The sequence below is a fragment of the Castanea sativa genome, chromosome 1 (genome assembly GCF_040712315.1).
Source record: "Castanea sativa cultivar Marrone di Chiusa Pesio chromosome 1, ASM4071231v1".
Taxonomy (NCBI): Eukaryota; Viridiplantae; Streptophyta; class Magnoliopsida; order Fagales; family Fagaceae; genus Castanea; species Castanea sativa.
In genome coordinates, this window is record NC_134013.1 from 49,499,805 (window position 1) to 49,523,861 (window position 24,057).

The 24,057-nt window shown below is 33.0% G+C and overlaps 2 protein-coding genes across 3 annotated transcripts; both read right to left on the bottom strand.

The window, feature by feature from the left end:
* Positions 1-5,127: 5,127 nt before the first annotated feature.
* Positions 5,128-11,666, bottom strand: LOC142621780 (protein GAMETE EXPRESSED 3-like). Of its 2 annotated transcripts, none has more exons than XM_075795144.1 (10): positions 11,481-11,666; positions 10,395-10,582; positions 9,373-9,702; positions 8,869-9,121; positions 7,470-7,754; positions 7,263-7,349; positions 6,520-6,552; positions 6,389-6,448; positions 6,171-6,313; positions 5,128-5,899 (listed from the first exon to the last, which is right to left on the bottom strand). In XM_075795144.1, exons 2-10 carry the CDS (start codon positions 10,422-10,424, stop codon positions 5,303-5,305), a joined length of 1,818 nt encoding a protein of 605 aa, XP_075651259.1. In that variant the 5' UTR covers positions 10,425-10,582; positions 11,481-11,666; the 3' UTR covers positions 5,128-5,302. The 2 variants fall into 2 exon arrangements, with proteins under 2 accessions (XP_075651259.1, XP_075651260.1); XM_075795145.1 differs by having other exon boundaries at positions 8,875-9,121; positions 11,481-11,665.
* A 6,583-nt stretch (positions 11,667-18,249) lies between these two features.
* Positions 18,250-18,708, bottom strand: LOC142628893 (uncharacterized). Its single transcript, XM_075802926.1, has one exon. The coding sequence runs from the start codon at positions 18,706-18,708 to the stop codon at positions 18,250-18,252; it is 459 nt and encodes a 152-aa protein (XP_075659041.1).
* Positions 18,709-24,057: the final 5,349 nt, after the last annotated feature.

Consider the following 24,057-nt stretch of genomic DNA (forward strand, 5'->3'; position numbering starts at 1 on the left):
CCAATTCATTCTACAACTTCATTTGCTTACATAAGAAAATGTCAGAAAACAAAAGAAATCAAATCCAAATTTTAATGCTCACCCTTCACTATCCCCATATCTGAACAGACACACACATAAACACACACACACACACACACACACAAACACACACACACACAACCCAAAAGATCTAAGAATTTCAAAATTTAGATCTCTATACTTTTCTTTTTATCCATTTTCAGTAACCAACAACCTTCCAATTGATTACACAAACTTCAATTGGCTAAATTAGACAATGCCAGAATATTAAAAGAAAACAAATCCAAATCTTCCTCTTAACCTTTCTCATCGCAAAAGACACATGCAACATTTTCAAAGCAAAGAAAAGAAGCATGGATATAGCTATATTCGAACGAAAATGTGAAATCTTACGAGGAAAACTTTGGGCAGAATGAAGAACACCTTCTCCATCTGCAATGTACATAAATGGTGATTTTAGAAGCATAACCACAAAAAATAAGCCTTGGAATCAGCATATACATTAGGGGGAAAGAGAGATGAGATATGATTGAATCTATTCTGCCATGGCTAGGGTTTGCCTAGATTAATAGAATCTGATCCTTGATAATTTGGATAAATTGGCACTTCGGTTTGGTCAAGCTCTTTTTAGTTATGTTAACTTGATTTAATGCAAATAATTTTCCAAGCCAAATTTGTAAAAAAGACCTAGGATAAGAATTGGGATTAGCAACTCAAAAATCTTACAAACGAAAAGGCAAAGAAATTAGGGATGAAACATCTTAATAGAATTCTAATGATATTATTCAAAATTAATATTCATAGATGGGGTAAAAAATTTAGTCTTACACACCAATTTAATATACAAATATGCTTCAGAAGTTCAGATCAGATAGTGCAAGATTTCCCATTTAAAATATAAGAGATTTAAAATATAAGATATATATATATATACACACACATATATAAAGATTAGATCAACAACCACACTAAGCTTAAAATATATAATAAAAGAACAAAATTGATCATCCTCCCAAAATTCCAAGAACTATGAAACTAACATTCTAGAATAACAGAAATATAGAGTTAAATAAGAGAGAGTGACAGAAGCGCATTTTTAGAAAGAAGAAAGATGTGATAAAATCCAAAACCCATGATGAAAATAAATCAAACAAGAAGAAAAGAGATTAATTTGAGTGACAATTAATTTGATTACAGATCATTGATCACGTTATGCCTAGAATCAATATATCAAATATATATATATATATATATATATATATATATATATATATATATATATATATATATTCAAAAACCTAACATTTTTACCAAAAACACAGAGCATACCTTACCTATGTGAGGATGATATCCAAAAGATTAGTCCCTACCTTTGAATCAAAAAGCTCAGCTTGGTGGCTGCAAATCGAATATAACAAATTAGCACTTCCAAAAGATTTGTTTAAACCAAAAAAATTATAAAAGGAAGATTACAAACCCCATGACCAACCACATCACCACCACCATTACCAGAAACAAAAACAACAACGATTGATATAATCTTCTCAACTTAAAAATGAAAGTGAGTTACTCATTGACATTCTAGGTCAAGGAAAGCTTTAGTGAATTATATTGAGCCAGAGCCTATTAAAACCCAGCAAAACTTAGCAAACTGGAGTCTAAATTAACACACACAACACCTATTTTGTGTATGCAACACTTTGGTCCACACAAGTCATCGAGAATCATAAGTTTTACACCTGTTTTAATTAGCAGCCAACTGCTTATTTATTTATAGATAAAGGCAACATGTAATAAACATATTAGGTTAACTTATGTCTGCAAAATCAACATAAAAGGGTGACATCTTGATCCAAATTAACAAATAGATGGGCATACATTTATTGAAAAGAAATAGTAACACTCCAATTGCTTCTATGTCGGTGGTGGTGGTGGTGCGATGACAATGGTGGCAGTAGTGGTAGTTGTGGCAGTAGCACAAAGGACTGGAAAAGGTGATGGCACAAGGGAATGGTGGAAAATGCTTTCCACTTCTTAAAAAACAGAAAACATTATCTGATGGAGCATAAGATCGTGATGTTTGTCAAGATAAACTCTGATTTGTCTTGGGCAAAGGAGGCCACATCATTGATGAAAAAAGATATGGATATATAAATTATAAATCAGGCTCTCTTGACAGGTGCAGCACACTAATGAATTTGGCAAGAATTTGGAGCACAAGTATATAATAGAACTTTGCAACCACTGCACACAATCTTAGATACAGAATTTATTACAAAACTTACACATTTGTATTTGGAAAATGTACACAGTTGCTCCACCTAATGAGATTGATGTATGTTCCACAAGATGACCATATTGTCTCAACAAGTGGGTCATGATTACAGATAAATCTGCAGAAAAACATATTATAAAATGCATATAAGTATCTCAAAGCAAGTGGATAACATTCAAGAAAGTATGAAAATCATATAGGTAGATCTGCAGAAAAACAGCAATTTTACAATCGAATGGAGTAGGCAGCTTTTCTTTTTGGCAAAATTGGTTTTGTCTCTGGTGTATAGGTCTGTATCATCAGTCCAGTTTTTCCATTTGTTAAAAAATAGAGAGAATGACATGGGATTAGGCAAAAATGGAACCAAATTATGATTAGTGAAACTTCAAAGTGGAAATATTAGAGAGAGAGAGAGAGCACTTACCTATAGTAAGTTAGCTGAAAATACCAAAAATGGAACCAAATCCCCTTTCTCTATGATCAGTTTCTCTCTCCCTCTTTCAATATCTTCTCACCTTAGAAAGGAGAAACCCACGCACACACAACTCCATACCCAGCAGCTAAAAGTTTAGAAGAAAAGAAACCCAAAATACCCATTTTTTTTTTTGATAAGTAAGAGATATATATATATATATATATATATATATATATATATATATATATATATATATACGAGCGGCTACTCTATGCCTGAAGAACATAGAGCAACCCAGAAAATACAAGAGGAAAAACAAAGAGAGACAAGAGAGAGAACCAAACAACTAAGAAATTACAAAAGGAAAAGGGAGCATAGAAAAGAAGGGAGGGAGTCACTAGACGTGAGTCCCCACGCCCAAGACCAATCAAAAAGAGTTCCACTAAAAGAAGCAAGCAACTGATCATTGGAGCAATCCAAATCCTCAAAAGTCCTCCGATTCCACTCCTTCCAAATACACCAAATGAGGCACAACGAGACTAAATTCCAGATCTGAGATGAGTGCTTTCCCAGCCAATTCCACCAACCAAAGAGCAAGTCTAAAATCAATCTAGGCATAACCCAAGCCAGGCCGAAAGTTCCGAAGACAAAGCTCCATAATCGATAGGCCACCTCACAATGAAGGAGTAAGTGATCTACTGTCTCTCCACAATGACGACACATAATGCACCAATCCACAAAATTCAATCTCCTCAATCTCAGATTGTCTCCCGTTAGGATCTTATTCCAAGCTACACACCAAACGAAAAAAGAAACTCGCCTAGGGGCCTTTACTCTCCAAATCGCTTTCCAAGGGAAGATAGTTGAAGGGGAGTTTCTTAATTTGTAATAGTACGACCGGATATCAAAAGCCCCATTAGGCTTCAATTTCTATCTCATCCGGTCTCCAACATCCATAGGAGGGGTTAAAGCACCCAAAATACGAAGAAATTGCAGCCCTTCATCCATCTCCCAATCATTAAAGAATCTGCTAAAACGAACATTCCAAGATCTTCTACCCTCCGCCCCCTGCCAATGCAAAGAAGCTTCAATAGAAGCCTCCTTATCAATGGCAATGCCATACAGCCTTGGAAAAGCCAATTGAAAAGGTTGATCCCCATACCACCCATCCTGCCAGAATCTCACCCTATTCCCCAATCCGGCCACAAACTGACAATTTCTGCTGAAATCCTCCCAACCCATGCGGATACTTCTCCACAAACCACACCCATGAGCTCCCCTACCCAGTTTTGAGGTCCATCCCCCCCAGTCTTCCCCGTAGAGGCTACTACCCGCCTCCATAACCGACCCTCTTCCTTTCCAAACCGCCACAACCATTTCCCCAATAAAGCTCTATTAAAGGTAGTGAGTTTTCTTATCCCTAAGCCACCATTAGCTATAGGCGCACAAACTTTATCCCATCCTACCAAATGAATCTTGCTATCTCCCCATAGGAAATCCCTTTGCAACTTTTCAATTTTATTAGCCACAAGAGTAGGAATGGTGAATAACGATAGAAAGTAAGTCGGAAGACTAGAAAGCGTACTCTTGAGTAACATCAATCGACCCCCCTTAGACAGGTACAACTTCTTCCACCCAGATAATTTTCGCTTGAAATTTTCCAAAATTGTATTCCAAATTGAAAGGGAATTGTGAGAAGCCCCCAGCGGCATGCCAAGATACAACATAGGTAAAGATCCAACTCTGCAGCCCAAGATATCAGCCAGAGCATGCACATCACCAACCTCCCCTATAGGAACTATCTCGCTCTTATGCACATTGACCTTCAAACCTGTAACCGCCTGAAAGCTGAGGAGCAACAACCGAATATGGAGAATTTGCTCCATATTAGCTAATACCCATATTAGCTGATACGGGTCTTTTAGGTTTTGATAAAGAAAAGAGATTTGGTTCCATCGAAAAGAGGAAACTCAGAGTTCTTTAGTGCCAAAATGAGGTCTCGTCTTTCCAAACCTAAAAGACCCGTATTAGCAAACAATCAAAGATTGAAACCCACAAGGAAATAAATACAAATACAGATCTTAAGAACAAGAAAAAAAAAAAAAAAAAAGGAAATTTTGAAGAAATGGAGAAAAAAAAAGAAAGAGATACTGTAAAAATTAGTCGGTCTTTCTTCCTGAGCCAATCTGGTGCTGTCGTCCTGAAATGATAGAGAGAAAAGGGAGAGAGAAGAGATACAGAGAGTTCCAGAGAGAAGAGAGAAAGAAGATATAGGGAGAGTTCTAGAGAGAAAAGAGAGTTCCAGACCCTTTGGCCTCTCTCCCTTTCATTGTTATTGTCTCTCTCCCTTTTATTGTTTTATTGAGCCAAACACATGGTTTAGCCCTCCACAAACGGACAAAAGAGAAGGACTCACTAAACCAAAAGGCACTGTAGAGGCATTGCCTCTTTTTATATAGTTAATAGATTAAGCTGTTCTTCAAACTGCATGAACAAAGATAATAAACAGATTTTTGGACTACTTCAATCAAGTGAATAGATTTGCCGAACTGCACGGTTAGCATTACAAGATATGAATCACTATCAAGTCTCTAATTAGTTGATGACAAGGCCCTTCTTCTTTTTAAACTTAATCTGCTACCAGTTTGCATGGATTTCACTTCCTCATCATGCAACTTCACTTCCCTTGACTCTTGCACCCCATTTAATGGATTGATAAATCCTCTTGAACTTGATGTGGTCTCCAATGGACTACTCTGATAGTCTGTTTCATAGATCCCATCATCACTTGAACTCTCAGCTTCAATGGGTGCCTTTGCCTTTGCTTTTGCCTTGGCTACTATCTCCTCTTCATGAAAACCCCAGTTGGTATCTTTCTCACTCCCGCTTTCTTCAGAAGATGTATCACTTAACGTCTGAAATACAGTCACACTTTCTTTCTTTGCACCTAGGAAAGAATAGCTCCTTGTTTTCCCATCATATAGTGGAAGCATAGATTTAGACTGTGAGCCAGCCCTATCTCTGCCCAGACTGTAGGTTGTTGACAACTTCCTTTCTATTCCTTCCCTTTCTCGTACCATAGCCCCTAATTTTTCAAAAACTTCATTGGCCACTGCCTGCTCTGCTGCTTTCTGCTCAAGCTCTGTAATTGTCCTATCAAATACTTTCTTTTTGAGCTGGAGAGAGCGCTGAAAAGCCAAAAAGACAACAAACATTCTCAGGTTATCGAAGGTAGCATGGCCTTCTAAGCATTCTTTTCTTAAATAAAGAAATTGATTATCATAAAAAAATAAATAAAGGAATTGATTTAGATGAAACCAAGAGAAAGTATGCTTCTTTTACCAGTGTAAAGAGAATGATATGTCTCCCTCTAGTGTAAATTGCCAATGAAGCAATAGACATCTACCTTACCCCACTATCTAGTGTTATTTCAGAAAAAATATAAGAATTCAAGCTTACTCGCTTTTCTAGGAAACTTCCAAGGTCTTGTCCTTGAACCTTCTTTTTCCTCCAAAATATACAACAGAACCGTACAAGTCCAGCTAGCATGACCAACACAGCAGATTCAAATAGCAGGAAGAGTATTATTGCCCTTTCGTTACCTGAATGAAAAAGTATTATTGGTAGCTCATAAACACTACGTTCTTCTTTAACATATGCAGAAGGTTGCAACGTACCTGTGTAGATGCTGAGATACTTGGGCTTTGCTTGCGAGCAGCTGGATGCACACTTCTCACCTGTTAATGAACACAAATTAGATACAGTGCACAGTATGAACTGAAGGACAAGGTAGTAGAACAAAGATTACGTTTGGTACGACATTGCAGTGGGTTGCCAGTCTCTGCATCAATTACAATTGTCAAGATGTGAGAAAACTATATTAAAACTCAGAATAATTCAAATCAAAATGTGAATTTAGTTTCTTGAAAGGAGTAAAAGATTCAATTGTTTTTGTTTAGAATGTGTATATAGTGGTATTATCAAAATACAAAATATGTCCAGTTTTGGAAAAGCCTCGTTTGAGCATGCATCTTCTTAGGGACTTTACTTTTGTCCATGTAAAAAGATCATATCCATTGCACAAGGCTTCCCACATTTGTGGGGTCTAGGAGAGATGGTTGGTAGAATACCTTATCCCAACTTTTATTCATCTGGCTTAAAGAAAAAAAATGCAACCAAGTAATTTCTTATAGTAACAGATAAAAATGATGAGATGATTCTTAGCCATCCATTCTGTGAATTTCTTCAGAATGGTTTAATTTTTGTCGAATGTGACATAGACAAATATTCCAGAATGCCCTATCCTTTGATACAATAGACATAAATTCTATTCTACTCAATGAACAAGTATCTTATGAGATGATATCATACCCCTCTCTCTTACAGCGTGTATTCCACATGAGACACTACTATTCAACTAAGCCTTAATTATGGTTTGTAAGAGAGAGAGAGAGAGAGAGAGAGATAAGCCTAAATTATTTTTGAAGTCACAGAATGTGTATTTCACTTTACGCTGCAATTAGCACACATGCTTTATTAAGAGAATCTCACTTGAAGCAGCCACAAAAGCAAGAAGGATCCCCTCATCCAGTACAAATTGGCGCAGATCACTCTTGGACAAGGAGGATGAGAATTGATCTGATACAATCCACTAAAATCATTTTGAGTGTAAAGTTAAAATATATTGTACTTAGAAAGAGACGAATTCAAAGAATGTAGCCTCAACTTTGAGGAAAGATTACTGAAAACTGAAATTACCAGGATATCTTTCAGACCAATAGGTGAACCCAGTTGCTGGAACCAACAAAGTGAAGATTACAGTTTTTGGTCGCATTGCTGAGACATAAGTATATTCATCAATTGTTTGGCTAATCTTTCCCTCCATCTCTGTCTGAGAAAAATAAACTGCATAGCCTGAGCAATCAAGCACTGCAGCAACTTGAATCACAAAATTCAGTGTATCTGCCTTCGAAAATTTCTTAAGAATCCCAGTTGGTGAAAATGAGTATAGGAACCCATCCAAAGAACCAACAGATACCCAACCTGGTACATCAATAAGTACCAAGATTAAAGGAGCTTAGCAATCACACAACAAGATAAAAAAAATAAAAAATAAAAAAAAAAGGCAGAAGATTCAATTAGTTTATTTTGACCCAAAAAAAGAAAAAAACCAAATTGTTACAGCAGTTTCATTCTCATGGTAAACAACATTAAGAACATAATAAAACCAGGTGAAAAAAAAGAAAAAGAGGTCTAAGGTGTATTGATGGCCAATAAGTGCTAGAAGTTTTACAATACCATATTCTAGTATTGACAGTCTGCACAAAACAAAAAAAAAAATGGTGAAGACCTACAGATTTACAAGAAGAAAAACCTGGAGCACCATGAGATAATGGAGTGTATTTCAAATTAAATAATTGATTATGTAAGACGATCATAAAGCCAGCTGTATCGTGTACTACCATAATGAGTGTAAAAAATAAAATTAAGGATGTTGATATGGAAAATAGCAATATAAGAAAATATGTAATGAGAAAGGCATATTAAGATACACTAGAGGTGGCATTGGTTGAGGACAAATGAACCATGAGCAACTAAGACCGATACATATGCAGAATGGGAGCCATTTTAATTTATGCCATAGAGAATATGACTGTATATAGAGTCAGATAACCCAAAAGAAAAAAGTTGTGTAGAGACATTTAGTTGGGACTTAAGGCTTTTTAAAGTTAAATTGAGCACATTTATCCCCAATTTAAAGTGAATTCAACAGTTCATACATAATTGTTAAATAATACAATTGTTTTTATTAGCAAATTAAACATGCACCCAGTGGGCTTTGTACACTTGAGTACACCCTCTACAGTGTTCTTGAGAGGGAGATGCTCCCATTTGATTATTTTCATAATAACAAGATGCTGTGTGCACCCCTAGCACACATTGACAGGTACTACTTTTGTCCCCTAAAATGCTTCTCAAATATTGTTATCCCAAACTTTGAACATCTAAATCAGTATGATATTTCTTCAGGCAGATTTATCTAGCCTGCCTTAATAAAACATACTTGACTGGATTCTCAAAAAAAAAAAATCAGTATGATATGACAAATTTATGGTGCAAAGTAACATGTACCAACTACAAGTATTTGTGATCATACAGTTACCATTAGAATCCACAACAGGTGCACATTCTGTAGTACTCAATGGCCCAATAGATCTCTGCCATAAAACAGTACCCATAGAGACATCTAGAGCCAGCACAAGGGCCCTAGCTGGTACAGTGACATACAAACGACCATTGTTTCCGGGGGTGACGGTGAAATATTTGTCGAGGGAACTAAAATCCTGGATCCATTTGAAATAAGGGCTACGAACTGACAAACTATATAATTCTCCTTCAGTATTTGAGATCTGCCAATGCATAACATAGATACAAGTCCATAAGCATGAAGGCGTATATTGAAAGAGAGTTTAGTCCTAAAAGAATTGACAATTTCAAACTTAATTAAAGCTCCAAAAAATGCCCCTTAAAGAAATCATTTCATTTAAATCATCTCAACTTTGCATATGGGAAGAGGACTGATCAAAATTCAGCATGTGTCTAACAGTTATAGCCAAACATCAGAGCAGAATGAGGGAAACAAGGGATGTGTGGACATTACATATATACTAGCTTCACATTGATCAATCACAGGAACTGAAGTAAAATAACACTCTGTGACATTTTTCCTGCAACCTAGTTGGTAGCCAAATCGATAAATCACAGGTCCAACACTCCAGTGCAGTTGCCCATGTGTCGTATATGCAAAGAGTCCTCGATTCTTAATATTGATAAATACAGATGAGCTAATTGTGCTTACTGAGAGCCCAATAATTTCAATTAGTTCCTCTTGACCTGGCACTGGACCAAAGAAAACTTGTGCAGCAGGTTTGGATGAGCCAATATTAAAAGAATTGATCTTCAGTACTCTGTTTTCTGCAACCAAATATATCTGGAAATACATTGAAGGAATTTATGAACATAAAAAGTTGCACAAAATGATAATATTTCCAAGGGCTCAGTGAAAGGCTACCATATATTTGCAACATGTGTCTAGCTGGAACAAGTTTTGCAGTACATAATAAACTTGAAAAAAAGAAGTCAGGACATGCAAAAGGTGAGAGTCAAAGGAATAATGACAAGTGATGCATCTCCCAAACATGTCATATTCAAGAGGCTCTACCACTTAAAGCAAATAGAACATAGATCCCAAAGCATGACATGCCTAATTTTTTTTTCATTCTAAATCAGCATGAGAGGGGGTGGAAGTTATAAAAATACATACTATTGACTTAATTGAGTGAATATGCATAAGTTATGATCATTGATTAGCTTGAGTCAATTTGCATATGGTATAGTCATTGACATGCTGACTATGTAATTTCAAAGCAAATGAGGGTTAAACATATATATATATATATATTAATGCCCATCAAATGAACTTAAATGTTAAGCAATCAACAGCTCGGTATTAAAGAGTGACAGTAAATTCACATTGCCGTTTTTCCCTTCTTAGCTAGCAAAACTTAAAATTTTCATCCAACACCATTGCAATTGAAGTAAGGAAGTTGCAAACTAGTATCCGCAGTGACATAGAATCTGATACTAAGCACATAAAACCAAAAAAAAAAAAAAATTGCTGACCTTTCCTAGACCCCCCTGAACAGGAGCCATAGCAGCATTACATGTATAGTCTAAATGTATGGTCCAAGCAATGGTACCATTACTTTCAAATGCAAATAAATCCTTCTCAGAACAAGCATAAATCCTCCCATCTTCACCAACCAGAGGTTTCGAAAGCCTGTGTCCAAAACTTCTAGATGGCTCTTGACCTGAAACGAAAATTATTATCTTAGAATTTCCAAAAGAAAATATACAAATAAAAAAAATTATAAAAAAAAAAAAAAAAGAAACAGAAGGGAAACATAAAGAAACCACCAAAACTCAAACCAAGTAGTGTACACCCATAAAACTTGAAAAACTTGGGCAGAGAATTAAAACCCATTATTCTTTTCAAGAAAAATCAAATGGTTTCCTTATAAGAATTGGAAGTTAAAACCCGTTATGCTTCTCCAGTAAGATCAAATGAGTTCCTTCTAAAAATGTGTAGATTTAGTTCCATAGAGAGAGAGAGAGACCTGAAAATAAGGGCGGATTGGCAGTGTATCTCTCGGATTCAATGGACGGAGTTGTGGGAAAGAGCAAGAATAGGATGAGGAGGAGTGGGATTATCGGCATATTGCAAAGATTACAAGAGAGGTTTCAGGGTTTGCTTGCGTGGTTTGAAATTATATTATAACGGCTCTTAACCGCTCAGTATGTGGCGGGGGATCAAAAGTAGACCGGTTTCTTTCTTTTTTTGCAAGAGAATAAGATATAATTTTAACATGCCTGTACACGGTGCGGTTATGAGAGTGTTTTTAGCACTGCACCTATAAGGCGCGGTGATACCGGTTCGGTGCGGTTAGTTCGGGTGAATTCCTCAATTTTCTCAGAATCCAAACATAGCATTTAACACTCCCACACCACAACATAATCATCAAATAACCCAAATATTCCGCACAAAAAACAAAAAACAAACATACACTAAAGGAAACAAACAAAATAAGCACAAATTCACAATCACTCTAAAAAAATATACCATTTCAAATCACACCAAAAAAAAAAAAACTAAACCTAAGTCATAAAAGATGAAACAAAACTATCAAAGGAAAAATATATAAAACAAACCTGATAGCACAAGGGGGAGGGCAGAGGGTGAAACTCCAAGAACAAAGCGTCATTGAAAGTAAAAGATAACTTCATTGATGAGTGTGAGCTGTTTCGATTTATTTTGTTTGTTTTCTTTAGTGTATGGTGACAGACTGAGCAAGTGGCCGAGGCTGAAGAGGGAGGGGAGAGAGAGGAGAGAGGCGGAGATGCTTGGGTAAGAAAGACTGACGGGAAGAGAGAGAGAGAGCATTACGGGGGTTTTTTTTTTTTTTTTTTTTTTTTTTTTAAATCTAATACCAAAACGACGTCGTTTTGGAACTGATATTAAAATTAATATCAAGCTCAAATGGCGTTGTTTTGGTATTGTAGAGTTAAAATTTAAAAACCCCAAGTTTCCTATCTCATTATCTCTTGCGCCGTTTCCCCTTCTTCCTCATCCTTCCTTACGGTGGAGCTTTGAATCAGTTAATCGGTTCGGCACTGACCAGTTTCATCGATGCCGGTCAAATCTTGAACAGGCGGAACAGTGCGAGTTCATTGATTATTTTACGTTTTCTAATCACAAAATAAATAGGGGGGTGATGAAAAAAAGATTTCATCTACAAACATATAATACTCATCACGTTTATTTTGTGATTGAAAAATGTAATAATCTCAAATTATAATAAATTCAAATTATTTACTTTTACCACAAAAAAAAAAAATAGAAGAAGTTGCACACATGTGCTTAGAGCTAGTTTTCTATAAAAAGATTTTAAAAATTGTTAATTAAAAAAATGTTCTTAAGGTATCAATCAACATTTCTCTTAATTCGTTAAAGTTTAACATTTTCCTTGTTTGTTTATGGGTTATTTTTTTAAAAACATTTATGGGTTATGTTAATAAGTGCGTTAAGAGTACAAATTAAAAATTAATAAATGTTTAATTATAAATTGTAACGTATAATTTTCAATGAAGAAAGTACACCTGTTAATGATTTATTAGTTTACACAATAAATCCATCATAGTTGAGTGTTTTTTTTTTTTTTTTTTTTAATATATGGGTGCAGTTTCACTTTATCTTTTTAAAAATGTATAAAAATATGATTAATTAATAGAGTATTAAATGCATCTTAACCACTGCTCTTAGGAAAATTTTTTAACAAAAGTTTTTGTTTATTTGATTTTGCTACTTTCAATGTAGTGGGACTTGTTTGATTCTTCTTTAGCCAGTGTATTTGCGCACCCATTAAAAATTAAAATTTGCATGGCTCAACTTTCCACAATTGTAGCAAAAATTCTGGAGTTGATCTGGATCATACTTGAGGGAGACCTATGTATTCAGAGGGAGGGCTGTGATCTAAGCTAAAGCCACAGGTAATTAATGGTTAAAATGAGAATGAAGATGAGGTCTTTATTGGTGAGGGAGCTGTGGGGTCTGGGGGCATTAAGATCCCAGAGAAGAAAAATTTATGAATATTAATTAGTGAATCAAGAATTTGTTAGGTATCCGGGGCAAGGGGTGTACACAAAAAGTTACGAAGGGAAAACAATATGACTAGCTATGAAGATATTAATTGATGGTTTATGATTGGAATGGTGTGGGCATAGATTAACATTATTATTTGTAAAAGTTATTGTGTGATTGTGTGTGATGATTAAATGATAGGTGAAAGCATGAAGTTAAGAGAGAGTACATACATACAAAGGTTTACGTCCACAATGAGAAAGCCCTTAATGTTACATATTATATTAAGTACTAGGGCTGGCTAAAAAATAGATGTAATTAATGCAATTGCTTAAGGCCCCCAAATAAAAGAAGACTTACTTGTATAAAAAAAAGATTTATATATATAATATTTATCTATATATTTTAGGGGAAATTACATTTTATCACCATAAACTATACCTTATGTTACATTTTGCACTTTAAACTATGACCCTCGTTACACTCTGCACTATGTATTTGCTATTAACTTGAATGAAAATTCAAAGTTTAGGGTGCAAAGTGTAATAAAGAGTATAGTTTAGGATGGTAAAGTGTAATTTATTTTTTGTTAAAGCATGGAAAAGAGGGGTAATTAGCTATTTCCACGTGATGTCATATTTTTTCATCTAAGGCTGCGTTTGGTTGAACAGTAAATAAGTTTCAGAAAATGTTTTACGCGTTCGCGTATGTTTGGCAACAACTGAAAACTTGGTCAAACTGAAAATCACTTACATTGACCGTAAAATACCCCCTTCCCACCCGTAAAACAATTTCCATCTCTATTTTACCTTCAAATAGAAATTTTTCAGAAAACAGAGAGACAGAGCACGAAGAGAGAGAGAGAGAGAGAGAGAGAGAGAGAGAGCACGAAGAGAGAGTGAGATCGCCTTCGCCATCGCTGCGTCGGTGCGATTGCGCCCCAACCCGCGCCAGCGAGATCGCGCCTTCGCCATCGCCGCGCGATCTCGCCTTTGCCATCGCTGCGTCGCGCGATCTCGCCTTCGCCATCGCTGCGTCGCGTGATCTGTGATGAACCCGGTCTGATCGTGCTCACCTTTGCCTCCGCCACGCGATCTCGCCTCAACGTCGAACCCAGTCGTCTCTCTCTCTCTCTCTCTCTCTCTCTCTGTCTTTGTTCTTCTTTGACCGGATTTGATGATTTTTTTTTTTTGGGTTTTGTTGTTCTGTATTGAGAAATCTCTCTTCATTCTTCTCTGACCGGATTTGGGTTTTGTTGTTCTGTATTGAGGAAATTTGATGATGAGTTTTTTTTTTTTTGGGTTTTGTTGTGCTGTATTGAGAAAATTTGATGAGTTTTTTTTTTTGGGTTTTGTTGTTTTGTATTGAGAAATGATATTTGTTTGGAAACTGAGAAAATGTGAGAAAATGTGAGCAATAAGTAGAAAATGTATTTTCTATAATATTTTCAAGATCACAACCAAACACCTGAAAATATTTTTCAAAGTATTTTTTAAAATACTACCAAACACCTAAAAATATTTTCTTTTCCCGAAAATATTTTTAGCTGAAATTATTTTACACCCGGAAAATATTTTACACCCAACCAAACGCAGCCTAAGTTGATAGCAAACTTAACGTCAATGTGCAAAGTGTAACAAAGGTCATAGTTTAGGGTGCAAAAAATGCATTCGAAAAGTTTAGGGTGCAAAAAATGCATTCAAAAAGTTTAAGGTGCAAAGTGTAATATGGGGGATAGCTTAGGGTGGTAAAGTGTAATTTTTCTTATATTTTAATTAAAAAAAATTAATCCTTTTATTGGTCAATAAAATACATTAAAAATACCCCATTGTATCCTAAAGCATAGAAGATTAAAGGGAAAAAACAAAAATAGTCAAACTTTAGCTAACAAAATTAAATTTTAGGAGACAAATTCATTAACTCATTCTTGAAATATGCTAAAATTAAAATTAATACCAGACAAATTCATTAATAATATAACATAATTGTCTTGAAATGTGCTAAAGTAGAGATTATAAATTTTTAAAATAAAAGAAAAAATCTCTCATTTCTCTATCTCTCTACCTCTCCATCTATATTTTTACCTTTTTTTTCTTCATCTTGATTCTTGATCTTTTTCTATAAGCTCAGTTATTCTTTGTTCAGCTAGCCTTGCATAACAGAGGTAACCCCTCTCTCCATCTTTGTCTTTCCTATATTTAAGATTGAAATGTTTTCTTTTTATTCAATTTAAATATTTTAAGTTATATTTTTAACCCACTTGATTGATAAGACAAGGACAACACATTGGTCTTGCTCTTGCACTTGCAGAGTCTGCTCACACTCCAGCATAGTGACAATGCACATAGCACATGGCCCATAGCACACAGCTTAATACTTGATAAAATGATAGGACTCAACTATTGAGTATATAATATTTTATAATCTAAAAAAGTGGAAAACAATTTCATAGCTGGCCCGCACTCACACGGCTACACACTCACTAACCCACCCACGTGGCCCACACCCACACCCAATGTATACCGACTCAAATTAATATTATATATTTTATGCAAACATTTATTTTATCAATTATTATAAGTTATCACAGCAATTAATAATTTGAAGTATATTATATCAACTTATTTGTATTATAGTGATACTAATTTATTGAACCATGTAATAAATTAATTTTTATTCGTGTAGGTTTAGAATTTAAAGTATACATTCTCAAAAAAAAAAAAAAAATCAAAGTATAAAGTGGTTATGGCTTTAGAAAAATTGCAATAACCAGGTTCTATTGTTCTATACTATGTCACAAAAACTTATTAGTAATTTTGCATTACAAAAAGCAAGAAAAATAGATTTTAAATAAAAATTAATTTTTTTAATAAATATTAAGATATAAAAAATGCCCCACTTAAAATTTTCACCTAAAGCCCCCAAAGTTGTTGAGTTGACCCTATTAAGCACTTGTGTTACAATGAACATAATATAGGATTTTATATACTCAATAATATTTGACTAATTTTAGGTTAACTATAGACTAACTTAAGGTTAATATAATACACGAGCCTACAATTAATTTGGGCCACTTGAGCCGAAACATGGCTAACATTATGGATCTTTACCTTAAAAGTCCTATGTGTGTGTATATATATATATATAAATTTGTTTAATACTATTTGTCTAATATCCCCAATAACTGTGGCATCAAAATAATTCTTTTAACTTAATCTTTTCAAAAATATCATTCAAATTAAAACGTCAAAGACATATTTTGGTGACTCATTTATTTTGCATACATTACATTACATCAAACTATATAGTTTTCAGGTTTCATTATCAAAAAAGAAAAAATTCCACAGCTTAATTATTGAGTGCATATTACAACACTGCGAAGCTTGAGGCATCACAAGCAATTCCCAAACCATGCATATGATGCATTTGACTCAAAACCTACTTATTCTTAAGTACTGCTCTCCATGAAAGTAACCAACTTGATGCGCATTGGCTTATTGCTGAAACATATATATTTCTTCTTATCTCAAGGGTAATGTGGCGTGTAACCGGGGTATGGGTAATAGTTGTTGTATAGAGTTGGATAGTGCTTACCACCGTAGAACTGATCAAGTTGCCGCTTCTCGTGTCCTTTTGGTATACATGATCGATCGTGTGGTTTAACACCACAAGTTGGCTTGCCAGGATTACCTAAGATATAGAAAAAGTTAACAAGCACCTTATAAGACATTGATTTAAAAAACATTTTAAGAAGCTTTTTATGAGAAAAAAAATCGTATTAAATTTTTTTTAAAATAGTTTATTAATAAATGTTTCAAAGGCTATATATATATATATATATATATATATATATATATATATATATATATATGTATGTATGTATGTAGGTATGTATGTATATTAGTAATAATAAAACTTAGGTATAATTTCTTAGATGTTGTACATTTGGTTTCTCAATCAAAATCAAACACTTAACTCTTTCTCAAAAAAAAAAAAAAAAAAAAAATCAAACACATAACTATATTATTATTATTATTATCCCTGAAATATAACATTGTGTGCGTTACATTGGTTAGTAAAATAATCATAAATTTGAATTTTATTAAAAACCTAATGTATGACATCTCACCTTCGTTTGGACTTCATAAAGAATTGAATGGAATTGAATGAGTAAATCACAAAGGAATAGAAAGGATCATAATGGAATGGGATGTATTTGAGTCATGGAAATGAATGAAAAGGAAAAAAAAATGATATGAAATGAAATTAATTAATCTTGTTTTGATGTTTGAAAATAAATTAATGGAAATGAATGAAATACAAGTAACCTTGTTTAGGGGTGTAATATATAAGGAATGTAAATAAATTATTTTATAACAACATTACTATTATACCCTTATTTTAAAATAAAGAGCTAAATGTATAGAGGTATTTTGAGAGTTTTAATGAAAATTTTATTCCCCTAAAAAAATAATGAAAATTTTATTTTAGTCATTCTAATTCCTTCCAATTTTGAAGGGAATGAAAATTTGAAGTTTTAATGGAAAAATGAGGAATGAATGTTCCCTCCTACCAATTTTATTATCCTCCACTTAAATCCCTAACAAAGAAATTTTCTTTTTATTTCCTTCTATTAAAACTCCCAAATAAGAGAATGTAAGAAATATTTTAAAATTATTCTTTTTATTTCATTCTTTAGGTTTTTTCTTATAACCAAATTGAGGAAAATAACAAAAGGAAAGCATGCACTAAAACAATGGGAGCTAGAGTTCCATATTTATATTGCAGAAACGTAAAAAATTAAAATTTCATTAATCTTGAAAGAGATGCTATCAATCACCAGCAAAGAGAATATTTTATCTTTGAGGGAACCAAATTAAATTAAAATACTATATTTTTTCTTTTTATATGCTATATACAACAAATTTTTTTTTTTTTTTGAAACAGAATCATTCCATTCAATTAATAAAAAAAATTAGCATCATGATACAAAGATTCCCTAGCTATTGGAGGTAAATCTTCCATCCAATACATATAATCAATAATATTTCTTGCAAATTGAGCTAACACATGAGCCACCGTATTTCCCCCTCTCCTAGTACACTCAATACTCACCCAATGCAAATTTCTAATCAAATGCTGAATGTCACCTATCACATTCCCAAGCATTGACTGATCATCCTTCGGAGTTGAAATAGCTTTCATTGCAGAGCTATTATCCCCTTCAATGACTAACTCAGAGAAGCCAGCATCCACTACGAACTCAATGGTCTTTCTACATGCAAGTAATTTGGCCTCCTCATTGTAGAACACCTCAGGTCCCTTGGCTACCATAACCTCTCATTTTTCATTTCGTATGACTGCTCCAAAGCTTGATATGTTTAGGCCCAAAAACAATGCTGCATCAAAGTTAAGCTTGAAGACCGAATGTGGAGGGAGCTGCCAGGTATCTCGATTAGTCTGCATCTCTGGTTCAACTCCCATCTGATCTATTGCAGTCCAATACTCCTCTAGATAATCCCTTGCATGATTGTTCAACCAACCCGGATCATGAAACTTGCCTCCATGAATAAACCTGTTTCTTTGATTCCATATCAACCATGCTTGGACTAACACTACCTCCAATTCTTGTGACTCTACCCGATCTAGTAAGTACTCCATTAATTGAAGCACATCAGTCATACTCGAAACTCCTTTCTGCAGAATTTTCAAGCTTCCAGTCCAAACATCTTGAGCTGCATCACATTCCCATAGAACATGGATAGCTGACTCCGGGAACCTCATACATATTGGACACATAGTATCATCAATAATTCTTCTCTTTATCAGATTCAGCTTTGTTGGCAAAATCAACAAAAAAATTTCTCAAATATGCTACCAACAATTAATAAAGATTTCATAATCATGGAATAATACACTCTCGTTTTGCTTATGAATGGAGATGGTCTATATTATGAGAATTTGCGTGTATAATGTTTAAATCTAGCACAATATTGTTAATAAGCACGCTGCAAAATAATTTAAAACCCAACTTATATCTACTAGAAACTAATGCTCTCCAATTAATTCTCAAACTGCATTTGAAGAAAGGAATATATGAACAATATATGCAATCCAAGACAACTAGAATGACTTTCATTATGATAGTTGATATTTGATGGTGCTAATCTTCTCTACCCTAATTTTTTTATAGAAAAAATAGGTAGGAGCGTGTCTAATCACTAATGGACTACTAACATGACCAGAGCAAGCCATAATGAAGTAGGATATAATTGAAGGATAATATAAATACAAAAAAGAAAAAAAAAAGACTTTAGAAAAAGAAGTTGGCTAGTACACTTAAAAAATGACTAGGGTATATATAACTTTATATATTATTGTTTTTATTTAAAATCCTTTCTTCTCACTTTTTAGATATTTCTTATTTGTTAAGTTTTTGTTTTCTAGTTTTGTTAACAAATAGACACACACATATATTGATAGTGAGGCTGATTCTAAATCTTTTGTTTAATTATAAGTAGGATTTTATCAATTTTAATTTTTATCTTTTTACTATAAAAGCAATTATATTAGATGTTGTCAGTAATATTTAGTAATTGATACATAAATATTTTTAAAAAGAAAGCATTTTCATATAATTTAATATGTCAATTAAAGTTTATTTTTTCCTATGTGTCAAACTTTTGTGCTGAAAATTAATAAAAAATATTGATATAATAAAAAATATTATGTTTGAGAAACAATCGTGATTAAGATGATATCTCTATTATTTATTCTTACCCCTAGTAAGAAAAACTCATCAAGAGATTCTATATCAAATTCAATTAATTTTTCTTTAGATAAAATTTAGCTATAAAATTGGTTGAAGCGTAAGACTACAATCTTACTCAATAAAATAAATATTATTAAATATTTTGAAAATCTGACCATTGATTTGCATGTTCTTTACACTCTTAATACAAATGTTAAATTTTATGTCAATCGGATATTGTATACTATATGATCTATAAGCTTATATTTTATACATAATTTTAAACTACAAAAACTAGCAATTTAAATAATTTATTGATGGCATAGCTATTGATCTTTAATATTATAGAAATTTTGCAAGCATGGAGGATATAAGAAGATAATGTAATTCAATGGTGGAATTTTCAAAATTTACCTCTAATAAAAACATATTGAGTAAGGTTGTAATCTTAGGCTACAACTAATTTTGTAACTAAACTTTATCATTTTTCTTTTATACTCTCTTGCTTATTTTTTTTTTCATTTATTCATATATATATATAATTTATTTTCTGATCCTCAATAGTTATAACTAGAAAAATATTTACTAATAAAATAGCCACTATCTATTATAAATTATAACACATGGGACCTCTCTCTCTATCTTTCTTTACTTTTCTTTCCCTTTTTGGTGAAAGCAATCTAGAATTTTATTGCAAACAATTTTAGGGGCCTCCTTCTACTAATGTTCCTTAGATAATTGCCTAAATTGCCTACCAATAAAGCCGGCCTTGATTCCTTTGTTGGAACACCACAATTATTTCTCAAGATTAAAACCATAAACTAAAATAAAGAGTAAACCTTGAATAAATTTCAAACGCAATTTAGCTCATCCTTATGCAATATAATTAATGGATCTTGGTTTTCAACACTTGATAATGTTACTAATAAAATGATGATAAATTATTTTAACCAAATTCAAAGATAATATTATTACAAGCACTATTGTTGATTGGCATTTATAAAAAAATAATTTAAGTCATAAATTAGTTGAATTCCCGTGTGTTGCATATCAACTTATCAAGCAAGTCATTCCCATTTGTAAACCCAACTTTTTTTTTTGAGAGATAATTACAATATGTTGCTAACCCCATAACTCGAACCCTTTCCTTCCTAGACCCCCAAACACTTTGTGCATGAAGATGTGTCAATTCAGCTACAATGCCTTTGACAAACCCAACTTTTATTATATCATATCGTATCGTATTGTATTATATCATATTATATTATATATATTATATAGTAAAAGTTAGACTTAAAAGCTGTGATTGCGTCGAGTGCTTTAACCAAATTGTAATAACTTTTTAGATAGCAGCAGCCGTTCATTTATTCTTATCAACTTCTTTCTTCACTTTTTTTAAAAAAATAAAATTATTAAGTAACAATATTGTTTTAAGAAAGTGTGGATAGAGATTAACAATTAATTCACGTTAGAAATTAGAAAATTTTTTCTAATACAATGCTTCTTCGTAAACTTGAAGATAATTTATTTTTTACTATTAATTTTTATATAATTTCATCTCCTATGTTTATATCATTTGTTAGGTTCTTATCAATTTTTTTCTCCAGCAATGTTTGGTCTTTTTTTTTTTTGTGTATAAATTATAAACAATTTTTTTTATTTTCATATTTATCTTCAAGTATATCTACAACTTGAGATTAGATCATAGGGAATAATTTGATGAGATTTTATATTAGAATTTAACTTGAAACTTTGCTATCTCTTAATGGTAAAATCAATCGGAAATCTAAAAAAACAATTATATATTTCTGTTTAGAAAACAAACAGAGGCTTTGCGGACTTGCAATAGAAGCAGTCTATTTCGCCAAAGAGCAAGGAGTTCGATAAGAGAAAACAATCAAGTGGCACATTAATTTGCATAACTTCAATTAACTAACTGTATATTTTTTTTGCAGTTTCTTTCATAGCCTTTGCACTCTACTTAATCTTTTGGTTACTGAAATAGAATAAAACTATAATGAAGAGGGTGTTTGTTTTAAGATACTTTACAACAAATTAAACATGGACATTCCAAAAAATCATATGCAGTTTTTTTTTTTTCCTCTCTTTTTCTCTTGGTGTATGAGGTACAGGATACATCATATTTATCCATACATATTGACTTATTGAGTGTTAAATCTGTTGATCCCAAGTCGATATGAAAAAGTACTCAAAACTTCTAACGATCGAGCATCTTGGGACTCTTGGCATTTATTTGTTGTGGGCTTGGATAGTCATTTTTGTGTATCTAATAAATATCTGAATTAGTTGGAGTTAATATCAACGAACATTTGTTAGACCCAATAGTGAATACAGAATATAGGGCCAAAATGGGTTTTTGCCATTTTCGCGAAAAAAAATCAGCATGTTGCCCCATTTCCTAAACTAATTAGGGAAATGTCCCTATTTTGAAACTCGATTTTCTCAAAATCGAGTTAAGTCCTATAGCGATGTTTTAAGGAGTATATAGTGACGTTTTTAAGGACCTATAGCGGTGTTTTGTAACTCGAGCTCCATGAAGTCGAGTTATAGGAGGTCGAGGTATAAAACGCTGCTATAGGTTTTTAAAACGTCACTATAGGCTCCTTAAAACGTTGCTATAGGGCTCTATATTTTTTTTTTTTGAATCTTGATTTTGAGAAAATTGAGTTTAAAAAAAAGGGCATTTTCCTAATTAGTTTGAGAAAGAGAGCATTTGCTCATTTTTTTTGTGCGAAATGGGCATTTGCCCATTTTCGCCCAGTATATAGTAATAACCACACGTATATGTTAATATTTGGCCATTTTAGTGCACCTTATAATGAATGATATGGATTTTTGTTATGTTGTATTTTGTTTGGTTAAAGGGAGTCTTTAATGAGACGGACTTGCATTTTGGATTAACATATAATGGAAAGGTCTTTATACCCTCTATCCTTTGCTGACTAAAGTTGATTAACATTTTCCTTCTTATATATATACATGTATATCTCGGTGTATTTTCCTCCGTATTGATCATTGTAAATTCTAAAGTCCACTAAAGTATTGTGTGGGATGGTCATGGTGGGGTTTAAGTGCTCGAATATCTCTCAGCATAATCGTGAAAAAGGATATATATGACAGTGCGCATTAATTCAATCTTGTGTTTATAATCAAACCATTTGCTATATGTGTTAGTGGTTCTCAAGTGGAATTTCTAAAGAAAATTGAAATTCTCTGTCCAAATCAAGGAGGATTCGGTATAAGAGTTCAAAGATAATACTTGATTAGGAAAAGAAACGAAGGAAAGAACGCAAAGACCAAGTCTTTTTCCTTTGTTTTTTTATAGAGCAAAGACCAAGTCATTTGATAATTCTTCTACTTTAATAACATTTTCCATCCCCCACTAATAATTATCTTTCAATAATTCTAATTACACACCCACTTTCACAATATACTCAAACTAATGCTATATATTCAATAATTTTCACAATATTTTTTACAACTTTTTAGTTGACAAGTTTTTATTAATTATTATATGGATTCACTAATAATATTACTTTATCAATTACCACTCATAACTTGTCACCTCAACAACTATGAAATATTTTATAAAAATTGTTGGGAGTCTTGTGACTCTAAACTTATTGAATACTTTGCAATTAGAGCATTTGTTTTGCATAGTATGTTTTTACACAAACTGTGTTTTTATATCTTGAAAACGTGATTTTAAATAACATTTTCAATTATAAATAAGTTTTTTCCTTTCATCATATCCTTCCTCAGTTTGTCTTGTACCAAAGAATTTAATATTACTCCATTACACATGCCCCTACTTGGATGCATGGTCTATAAATAAGATCTGGGTATAGGAAGTCAGCAGTATGAAATATCAACTCTTGAAATGAAGGCAATTCTGATTGTCTGCCTTTTCTTGGCTTCCTCATTTTTCATTGAGAGCAATTCATTGAGTAAGATTTTACACACTAGCATTTGCTCATTCATGTTGGAAAATATTTTGTATATATATAAGCTTGCTTTAAATTGTTGGTCTAGAATGAAGAATTCAAAATTAATTAATTTTATATACTGATATTGAAATAAGGACTAAAAGATAATCATTTTTTCGCCTCCAAAAGCTAGTGTGTTTCTAATAAATTCTAACCAAATACTAGTTAGTTATCACATAGTTCAACGTATGGAATTTAGTTCCCATTTTTGCGACTTATTTTTGTTAGGTTCTAAATATTTAGAATTAAATGTTTAGATTCTTAATTTATGTATGTTGGCAAATTACAACAAGAACATGTCAATCTAGATTAGATGTTAGGCATTGCTCAAGGTTTAAGTCAAGATTCAAGAACTGTCAAGCTGTAGAAAGAAGAAGCAAGCAATTGTGA